At 32.3% G+C, this 12,175-nt stretch overlaps 1 protein-coding gene across 1 annotated transcript in view; it reads left to right on the top strand.

The window, feature by feature from the left end:
• Positions 1-12,175, top strand: part of LOC106878977 (neuroglian) — a 552,234-nt gene that overhangs the window by 423,002 nt on the left and 117,057 nt on the right. Inside the window, exon 5 of the mRNA XM_089354891.1 lies at positions 2,939-3,170. Coding sequence (XP_089211017.1) covers positions 2,939-3,170 — 232 coding nt within the window. The remainder of the gene's footprint in view (positions 1-2,938; positions 3,171-12,175) is intronic.

Below are 12,175 nucleotides of genomic sequence, written 5' to 3'. Positions count from 1 at the left end.
AGAAATGTAAGAGAGGATGGGAGCAAGAAAAAGAAAAGTGGAAGGAACGAAGAAAGTGTGAAGGGGGCTAAAGGAAAAAGTAAAAGAGTCATACAGAATTTAGATATGTATATATGTAGTTACATACAGATGACCAAAGTGTACTAGACCACTATATGTATGTATAAAAAGACAAAACAAAAAATGGAACAAGAACATTACAGGCGACAACAAAACATTTGAACAGTTAGACAATACAAAAAAGGACAGGAAAAAATAAGGACACATAATATATATTATGTGCTTACACAAACAGATGTGTCTGTACATTGCAATGCATGCTACATAGAAAAATAATATTCATACTTGGTGATAAAAAGGTAGCAAAAAATATTTAAGAAATATCATTTGCACACGAATTGACAATGCTGTTCCTCACAGATAAATCATGAACTGAAACAAAAGGATAAATTCTATACTTCTCTCAAAGGCTCAATTCTAAAGTTTCATATACCATTTCTTTCTATAGCATACAAACTTATCCAAATTTATTACACACACACACACACACACACACTCAGAGTGGTTGGCGTTAGGAAATGCATCCAGCTGTAGAAACACTGCCAGATCAGATGCAGCCTCCTGGCTTCCCAGACCCCAGTCAAACCGTCCAGCATGGAAACAGACGTTAAATGATGATGATGATATATATATATATATATATATATATATATATATATATATATATATATATATATATATATATATATATATATACATATATAGACAGGCAAAGCATACATAACTTGGCACAGATACAGGTTTTTCGTTGAAAACTATAGTCAGAGTATGCATGTGTGCGTGTGTGTACTACACACACACACACATACATTTAACACACATGCACACACTAAATTTAAATATGATAAATGATTATATTATATAATTTATGCATGAATGTGTGTATACATGTATATTAAAAACACAGTTTTCAGTAAGAAAGAAAAATTGTATTTGAACCAAATTAGGCATACTTTGACTATGAAAAGATATCTCACAATGTTTATATAAAATTTTCAAGGAGAGAGAATGAAAAATCTATATTTTATACGTGTTTTATTATAATGTAATCTATAGTTGTCAGAGATAACTAATTTCTTATCAAAATCTCCAGCAACTTTTAACATGATTCAAGGAATTTCAGGGGAAATATTTTACATAAAATAAATTAAGTTCCTACTGCTCTTTTGAAATATCACAATACAACAACAGTTTGTGAATTATCAATAATATACTATTTCTACCACAATATTATTTCCTTTCCCTTGTTGTTATCAGAACATAGTTAATTATAGGTGCTCTGAGAGATAAAGAAAGATTAGATTAGATTTGTGTAGTTTACATTTTCCTTCCTACGTAGATGGGAGTGAATGGGTGATGGACGTACTCAGACAAGGAGTTCCAAACTGAGGAGTGGGTGTTATAATATACATATAACCATTTGATGTGTATGTCTTAGAATGTAGCATTCTATACGTGGTTGAATACAGATTATCAAGAGTATTTCACTGATCTAAGTAGAACTGGGATTAACTGGAAAGACATTTGAAGACTAAAGTTTATTGTTGTTGAACTGGAGAGAGCAAAAGAAAAGAAAATCTTAATAGTACTTAAGAGATGGAAGTTCTCTGCCTTTCTTAAAAATATGTCACTCTGGTGGTGTCACTCCTTAACATTACATTTCAAATAACTATTATTCAGCACTAAATTTAATATCAGCTACATTAGCCATCAACTGATTTCAGGAAAATCCTTTCAAGTCATATTCGTCTTAGAGAATAATTCAGACATAAGTCATATGTACAGGCTTTACTGGGTTATAGTCAAGAAATTGTGTAATGGAGAATAAACCACTACTTTATACAATGAATCAGAACTGCATCATCAGTAATATTTGAGTATGTTGTATATATCTAATTTCTAAAAAGAATAATTGAAGTCTCTTTGTCCTTTACAAATTTGTTGTTCAGGTGTAGGAAGAAATGTTGAATATTATGTATAGCTAAACATAAATGGGTTTGACAGTCACATGTTCCTTTAACATCTTCTTCAGACAGAATCGGCATGACACAATTTGTGTAGACAAACTAGTGCTTTGAATTATGAGTACAATCCACCTGATGGGTTTCATCGCAGTTTCTGTTCACTCAGTTTCATTCACAAGACTTTGGATCAACCAGAGGCAATGGTAGAAGACATTTTCCCATGATGCCATATAGCGGAAATGAACTGAGGATTTCATGATTGTGAATCAAATTTCTTAACCATTCAAATTTGCCTGCTCCATTACTGTTGAATCTGTGTAGATCATAACAGGCCTATTTTTATGAATAAATTACTTAAAATCACCATCTATTCATAAATAAGTCAAGTTAGTGTTAGCAAATTCAATGCAGTGTGCATTAAAATGTTAATTAAAAATTATTATGCAGGGAAAAAAAGACAATATTAGCATTTGACCAATATTTCTATTATTCTGTCTCTAAATAATATATTCTCTAGAATATGCTAATTTTTAACACCAATTTGTATACAATATTGTGATTCACTCATCCCTACTTTTGCAAGTACAATGAAGTTTATGCTTCACTGAGGAGGTCTAATAAAACCAAAATATGTTTCAAGTTATCTCTCATATTTGTCGGAATAATTAAAATGAGACTAATTATTCACTAATTCCAACTTTTCCTAACCACATAATAATTTCTAATTAGCTTATTTTATGTCTGCTACATTTAATATGATAATACTAATTCAGTTATTATTTTAATGAATATGGATCATTAAACATTCATAGATAAAGAGCAATGATAATAGACAAGCAAATGGATATAGGTAAATTGATTGGTTGACAGGTGAATCTATAAAGATTAAATATCTGTATTTTTCTTTCTTACAGACAATGATTCGCTTCTATCACCATGGTCCAAATTTTAAATACCGAGTCAGTTGGCAAAGACGCGGAAGTACATTTTGGAACTCCCAAGACGTTGAAGATTCTGAAAGAGGAGAGCTTCAAGTAGATGTTGATGAAGTCTACACCCCTTATAACATCAAAGTAAGGGCAGTTAATGCCATGGGAGATTCCCCGCAACCTCCTTTTGTATTTGTCGGCTATTCAGGAGAAGGACGTAAGTAAAATCTTTTCTTGTTCTTTATTCCCCTTCATTTTTTCCTTCCTTCCTTCTTCTACACTTACTAGATATGTTTTTAGTCATTTCATTTATTTATTCTACCTTTCTGTGGACAACACTTTTCAAAGAATTTTATGTATGTCTTATCTTTTCCTTTTTAAAGCATCTTAACAGATTGAAATAAATGTATTGAGAACATATTAAATACAGTCGAAGCATGGTGTTATCTATTAAATGTATTGTTACTACTTTCTAGGCATCATAAGAATAGGATCTGAAATGGCCATTTAACAGCAGGTAACTGATGACAATAGTAAAAAGCAATAAAATAGTGCTACCGTTGTAGTTAGTTCAGTTTGTCAGGGCAATAATAAACTGAATACTATGATTGACTGTTGCGACATTAAACTATCACAAACAATTACTTTGCCATTACTGATAATAACTTAATGGTTTTGAACATTGCTTTTGATTCTTATTTAGTAGTTTAGTTTTATTTTCTGTTATTATTTTCATTTCTTGCTATTCTTGATTAAGGCCTGAATCTTACCTCTCTAATCACATCATGACATTGTATTCTAGGAAGCTAGAAAGTAAAGAGAGATTTGTGAGGTTTAACCTTCAAAAAATATTTGATATAATGAGAGTAAGTAGTCAATAAATGAATGCAATAAGAGGTTATTTAGAGAAGCAAGGATAAAAATCAAATACTTTATTTGTCAAGAACTATAGCATCAAATAATCATCTAAGTCGTTAAATACATCAATATTAATAAAAAGTGTAAGATACATAACTTAATGAGATACCATTCATTACAGACAATACTATATATTACCTAATCAGTTCATGTAATAGACATAATGAAAATAAATAATTAAAATTAGTTTTATATCCATTTTTCCATATAAGGATAAGTTGAATAGATGCAGAAATTTAGAAACTACACGAATCACTGGAAAATCAGTTCATCTACAGAGCCTACAATATGTTGGGAATCACAGATACTAAGAAGCAGCAGTGATTGCTTTGGGATAGCTGTGGTTCAGATGTTAACCCTGGGACAGTGCAAACTGCTTACAAGCTGGGGTTAATCAACCCTGACCAGGTCACCTGAGTGAAGAGGTTTGTTTGTTGAAAGACTCAAAACATCTGACGACCCCAGTAACATCACTGATACGTTCAGACGTATTGCAAGATAATATATGCAAAAAATAAGATAAATAAAAGTGTATTTTCAGTTATATAGACTGACACTAGTAAATTAGTGTATAAGGTAGTGAAAATACATATGTGTTAGTACTGCTCTAAGTTGGAAAGTTTGTAAATCATTTATCCAGAATCTAAGGCTTTTTCTCATCATATCACTAACCAATGCAAAAATCTGACCCACAATTCATTATCAGCCTTATCATCTTTTAAAAATCTACTTTCCCATACTTGCATGGCTCAAATGAGAGTATGTTGGGGAAAACTTTTCTACAGCTATATGCCCTTTCTGTCAGAAATCTCTCCTGTTTCCATGCAAGATAATAATTCCCCAGTCTATCAAATAACAAACAGATGAGCAAATATGAGCTCACACAAACATGCACACAGACACACACATACATGTGTACATATATATATGAATATATATATATATATATATATATATATATATATATATATATATATATATACATACTTGCCCAAGGTGACACACAGTGAACTGAACCCAAAACTTAGCTAGAAAATGAATTTCTCAACCACACTGTCATGCCTGCACTTTCTTCTGAAAATTATTTCTTTCACTCTTTCTTTTAGAATTTCAAAAAATTCTCAAATTTCCAATAAACTTTTTACTGTTTGCTTTTCAAAATATTTGCATACTACAGTAAATTGTTCTTCATCTTATCAACTATCGTTTAGCTCTGTTTATAAAATTACTCCCCAAATCCATTTACCACATCGATTTTCTTTATTTTGTTCCTATTAAATCTTTAGCAAATGGATTCAAGTGACAATGCAATTCTTCAGTGCTTTTGCTTTTCATAGATGTATGTATGAGATTTCTTTTAGCCATTTCCTTTATACCATTGACAGACATTTAAATGTAGAAAGAAAATAAGTAAAAGTGAAGATGACTCACACCAATAGAATTACCTTTGTATAATCCAACGTTAGTAAGAGGAAGCATCTTCAGTTTTGGTGAATACATAATTGAGATATAATGCTCCTTGGCATTCTGCCATTGAAATATACCAATTCAGAGATAGAATTCTGTTATATACCTCTCAGACTATACATTTTTCTCCCTTTTTTATTGTTGTAGTTCTTCTTTGGTCGTTAGAAACTAAATCATTTTATTCACTGTGGAGCTGTTACCATTACCATTTTAGAACAGTTCTTTATCATCAAAATCATCCTTGACAGTTTCGGCTTGAAATACCAAATTAGGATCATTCAAAAAAAGCTTTTACTCTGACTAAAATATCTTGAAGGGTCTATACTTTTTTTTTTTTTTGAATTCATAAAAACCTAAAATAGTATTTCTAATTCTTTTGTATTTATTTCTAACATTCATGGCTATTATTAACTGTTATTCATTTAATTCTTTTGTTTTTTTAAACATTTTTTTTTGTATCTATTTCTAAACATTGTATTGGATAGATACAAGTTAATTTTTTCCAAGAAATTGGTAAATACGGCAACTTGTAATCTAATACTAATGTTATTTTTGTCATCTGTCAGGGTGTATATCAAAGTTATTTTTATGTCTTCTTATTCCAACCAAGAAAAGCTAATCAGAATGAAATAAGATTTACATGCATAAGGAATTAACACACACATACACACACACACTTGCGTGCACGTACACACACACACACACACACATATCAGTCAAGACACAGAATTAAAAGACTGCATTTTCAGAATCAGTTCAATACATGAGGACTGTAATGAGCAGTGACACAACCTTTCATGTCCATATTTGCAAGATTAGCAGCAGCATCAGGACAATGACATGATTGGAGGGTTGTGAATTTATTTACAACAAAAGAATAGAAATTGATGCTGACTCTGAAGAAGCAGTTGTTCTTCACTATCTAGAGTAGTTTTCTTTCTACTCTTCCAGCTCAACAACAGGAAAAGATGGAAATCCCCTTAAGCACTATATACTAGACTGAAGATTTTTTTCAACTGTAATTATACTGTGGTCTACATCTGAATAAATTTCAACTCATATGAATCTAAGAACTGTGTTTTATTTTTATATATATTTTCTTCAGAATGTTAGTTCATTGGTTCTTCTTTATCATTTCAAGAGAGAGAATCATCTTGACAAAAGTCAATATTAATTTTTGCTAGTGGAGCAAATTTGAGTTTGATGGAATGAAGTATATTATGTGATCTTTATGCAATTATTCAATTTTATTTTTCATTTCAACAATAGAGTCCTTAATGCTCATATTGAACTATAACGGCCTTAATATTTGTTTATACTCTTTTAACTTGTACTATTCGTATGAACTGACTGAGGTTTTATTAATTTTATTACTTTATTTCATTATGTAAAGATAGAAAGAAAGGAAATTATTTTAGCAAAAAGAAAGATATGGAAGTTTATTTTCTTTTTTTTTTTTTTTGCATAGTTAGAGGAAGGAAAGTGGAGCCTATGGTTCTCTTCATAGGGTTTGGTAGTAAGAGGTTGTTCTCAGACCAGAGATCTGGTCTGGAACAGTAACAGAGCAGGTACTATGAAACGCACTCAAAGGTCAGATGATGGTGTTAAAGTGGACAACAAATTAAGTCCAGCTACCACCCAAGAATAGAAATGAACCCTCTGATGAGTTATTTCAAAGTTTCTATCTACCACATTCTTCTCACTAGAGTTTGGTATCAATCTTTGAGTGGCATTGATACAAGGTACATTTTAGAAACTTTTTTTAAGACTTATTCATTTCAGGAAGGCCAACACCTATGACTCTTTCCATGGCCTCTAAGATGGGTGTGAGGAAAAGAAGAAATTATCTTCAGATTTGGGACCTGCTCAAATGCTTGAATCAAAGTGGAATTCACTAAAGATACCCAATGAAAATGGGTGTTAAAATGAGAAATAGATTAAGCCTACCAACCAAAAATGGGAAATTTACCACTGATGGAGTTCCACACACTTTGCCTACCAAATTTCACTCACCAGGTTTTACTCAAACCAAGGTTATGGTAAAAAACTTACATCTTAAAGTATTAGAGAAAAACTGTAATTGGATGCTATGATGGAAAGTTCTTAATATAAAGAAACTTAGAACTAGTAGTAGATACAATGATAGAAATGGAGAGCAAGACTAGAAGAGTGGTAGATGATGATTAGACTTGAGGTTGCAACTTTGTATCTTGTCCTGTCCTCGGTATTATGTTGCATACCAGGATACGTAAGTCCCACATGGCCTAGTCCACTTTGTAAATACATACCATATGATAGAAACAGCTCACTAAGTCAGGCAGCAATGTTGATATAATGAGTGACTCATTAGCTTGTGGGGCTGAGTTCAACTTTTGCTATAGGAAAACCTATTTGTAACATAAGCAGTACTCTTATGTAGAGAGAGATCGTCTCACTTCCACTTAAGGCTACAAAAACTAGAAGTACCAGTCCACCACATTACGGTTTATTACAATTAGAATAAGTAGATTTGTCTTTAAAATATCATATTTTAAGTTTAAATAATCCATCCATATTCATGATAAAGAAAAGTAAATTTTATTCGCAAAAATTGAATATTACTCTTTTTACACATTGCCTCAAAATAGATATTGAAGTGAAGTTTCATTTCAATTGAGACATTTACAAGAATACAAGCACATTTACTTATATTTATGAACTAATTAATGATTTTATTGCCATTTTTGGTTGTTTTTAGATATCTTATTTGTTTTTCTTTTGTTTTTGTTTCACTTTTTCAGTATATTGTTATATTATCTTTTATCTTTAATTACATTTGCTTCACAAAATTGTTAATTAATTCAATTCTTGTGTTAAATAATACTCAAAAGATTTGTATCTTCACATTTAAAAAAAGCAAAATTAGTGAGAAAAGGCAAGTGGAGGAAGTTTATAAAACTTTATACATGCCATGCGTATATCTGTGTGTGGTATGTGTGCATGTATATATATATATATATATATATATATATATATACATACATACATACATACATACATACATACATACATATGTATGTCTATACATGCACACACACATGTCTATATCTGTGTATATATATATATGTGTGTGTATATATTTATATATATATATATGTATGTATCTGTCTATCTATGTATGGCTGTCTGTATGTATATACATATATACATATACATATCTGTATGCATACACACATATGTATATATATATGCATTTCTCTGTGAAAGTTGTATCTATTAATATAAATATCAAAATATCTATACTCAAATATTCATCATCTGAAAGTCTCCATTCTTTGCTTTCTCTCATTTTGCATGTATACATAAATACATATTTTGCATTTCATATCCAAGCTGTTATATTTAACATGTTTAATTTGTTTATCCACATAACTGCCTCTATGTGTATAAATATATACATATGTGTGTGCATGTATATATATATATGTATATATATACACACACACATATATATATGTATGTATGTATGTATATACACATATCTACATACATACATACATATATATATATATATATATAAGAGCACTGTAAAAAGCACTATAAAAAGCCCCTTTTGAGCATCAGAGACAATGACAAATGACCGAGACCTTTGGCAATATGCTGTGCTTGAGAAGGAAGATCCTTGAAGCTGAGTGAAATCATAGTTGTAGCAGATGCTGGTGTCATGCAACTGCCACCCATGCCCATGGCACATAAAAGCACCCATTACACTCTCGAAGTGGTTGGCATTAGGAAGGGCATCTGGCCACAGAAATCATGCCAGATCAGACTGGAGTCTGGTGCAGCTTCTCAGCTTACCAGCTCTGGTCAAACTGTCCAATTCATGCCAGCATGGACAACAGACATTAAATGATGATGATGATGATGATGATGATGATGATGATGATGATGATGATGATGATATGTGTGTGTGTGTGTGATGTGTATGTCTGTTTATATATGCATGTGAGTAAAGATATATATATATATATATATATATTAATTTGCACATCCAATTTGAGTTGGATGTGTTGTTTTTAATATCATTAGCTGTGGTAACTCTCCTGAGAAACCATCTCATTTAGACTTCAAGTGCTATATAGCAGATGAAATTTCATCAGAACCAACGGATGGGACCGTTGTATCCATGTGATTTCAGTGTAACTTGCATTTTCTCTGCAGCAGACTCCCTACCATCAAATACCAGATCAAAATTCCATCACTCTGATATGGTTTAACACTGACTAAACAGTCAGTGAGATTGCAAAAACCTTGTGTACTGTGTATAAATAAGCTATGTGTGTGTGTGTGTGTGTGTATGTGCATATATATATATATATATACATACACACACACACACACACATATATCACATATATCGCAATCATGGCAGATACAGGTGTTATATAAATGGCACCTGTGCTGGTGGCATGTAAAAGCACCCATTACACTCTCAGAGTGGTTGTCGTTAGGAAGAGCATCCAGCCATAGAAAACTATACCAAATCAGACTGTAGTCTGGTGCAGACTTCCAGCATGCCAGCTCCAGTCAAGCCATCCAACCCATGGACAACGGACGTTAAATGATGAGGATGATGATATACACACAAAAATACACACACACACACACACACACACACACATATTGTTTGATGCATCAATAATTAATATTTGAGAAATATATTTTGTTTTTATACTTTGAGGCAAAAAATAATTTTCCAGTTTCTTTTCTATAAATAGATTAAGAAGCAGATTTAATTTTCTATTGTCTGAAAACAAAACAAAAACAAACAAAAGAGAAAAAAATTTTAAAAGTACTGAATATCTCTGATTTTTTGCTGTTTTTTTTTTTTTTTTTTCAAGTAATAGTAATCAATATACAGAATATATATTCTGTGGTACTCCAGCTGAACTGCAATCAGAATGGTTTAAATCAATTAAACAATGAAGTAATGATAAAAAAATAGACCTGAAGAAATTTGTAAATGTTTTAATGAAAATAAATCAATCTATTATTTCCTTCTTTACCAATAAAAATAGAATTGAAAAAATATAAGGAACACTTTTATTTCATTATTTTTACTAAAAGCTTTCAAATGCCTCAAAGTTGTAGTGGTAATGTGTTGCAACTTGGAGTACTGGGTTGCACATGAACATCCTTGACTTAACCCAAAATGCAACTAGCTAACTGGTTGATAAAATCTCAGTCACTAACACACTGTCTCTTCTCTACTTGTTCTATAACTACCACAAGTAAATTGCATGACCCAATCACTGACACACCTGTCTCTGTAATTCATGTCTTGTTTACTGTGTCCTAGAGCCTAAGTGCTGCTCCGACCATTTCAACCTGACCTTTCTCCACAGAATGCCAACCTACTAGAATCCTGTCCTACATGAGTTTTTTCTCACTGAAATCAAAATATAAATACTACCATAAACAAATGATATGTATTAAGCTGACCAGTCTTGAAGGCCTGTAAATAAAATGGGCACTGCCCTTTCTCCAGACTAATCCATATGAGATCATTTCAGCAAGATTACATTCTGAAAGTCATTACATTCTCTCACTCTTCTAACTCTCTCTCACGAATCCCCAGACACTACTTTTCGCTTTCACTCCAATTAGCTTCTTCCCTAACTCTGTTGCTACTAATCTCTCCCCTACCACTCTCTCACAACTATGAATCTATGTAACTCCTATAAGAACTCTCTTAGGACCATACAGCCCATGCTGACATGACATATGAACTGACCCACCCCATAACTAGGTCCATCTACTCAACCAATCCCATTATCAATTCCATTTGTCCCTTTCTCCTTCACACTAATTTCTGATATTACTGTCTTCTCATTCTATTACTCCTACTGCAACACTGTTCTCTCTCTTAATCTCTGTATTACTATTCTTTCACAGTAAACCTGTTCCATCCATCAAGGAGGCTCTCTTTTACTTTGCAAGCTTCAAGGTGGCCCCAACAATGTTGGTTCTACAAAAAGCACTCAGTACACATTGTGATCAACAATTGATTCAAGTAATGGGCTTTTTAATCTTACTGATGGTAAAGCAACTTCTATTATGCAGGTACTATAAAAAATGTACCCAGTATACTGTCTATAGTGACTCATGTTAGGAAGGGCATCTGGTCATAGAAATTATACTAAAAATGAGACATTGGAGCAAAACATAATCCTCTAACTTACTAGCTCCTGTCAAATCATCCTGTGCATGCCAACATAAAAGATAGGTATAAATGCTGATGATGATGAAGTGTGTGTGTGTGTGTGTGTGTGTGTGTGTGTGTGTACGTGCATCATCTTCATTTCATTGTTTGTTTTCTTAAGTTGGTATAATTTGCAGTTTAGAACATAAAATATCTCTTCTCTGTACTGACATATACAAACATGCATGTAACACACATGCATGTGCGCATGCACACACACACACACACAATCATTCATATCTCTTGTTTTACCACTTGTGGTGCTCACTTGCTTGTCCACTACCATTCATCTCTCCTTCATTTCTTCATTTTCTCATTTTCTCTTCACAGCCTCTCTGCTACCTCAATATTTTCATTTCTCAGGCCTACCTCCCATGACTCTCAGAACTCACTTTCAGTGACTGACTCTGGATTCTTGCTACCTTCATCTGTTTTCTCTCTTTTGTGTTTGCTTTCCCTCACACCTTCCATCCATACTCACCCTACAAGGTAGAATAGTCCTGGACCTTTTCTACACAATCCACCTCATCCTCACCACTCTGTTTTTCATCAAACACTAACACTAACTTCTTCCTTCCATACTTCCTACCCCAATA

Source organism: Octopus bimaculoides, chromosome 1 (genome assembly GCF_046866305.1).
Source record: "Octopus bimaculoides isolate indiv1 chromosome 1, ASM4686630v1, whole genome shotgun sequence".
NCBI classification, from domain to species: Eukaryota; Metazoa; Mollusca; class Cephalopoda; order Octopoda; family Octopodidae; genus Octopus; species Octopus bimaculoides.
This window is presented reverse-complemented; position numbering and strand designations above follow the sequence as displayed.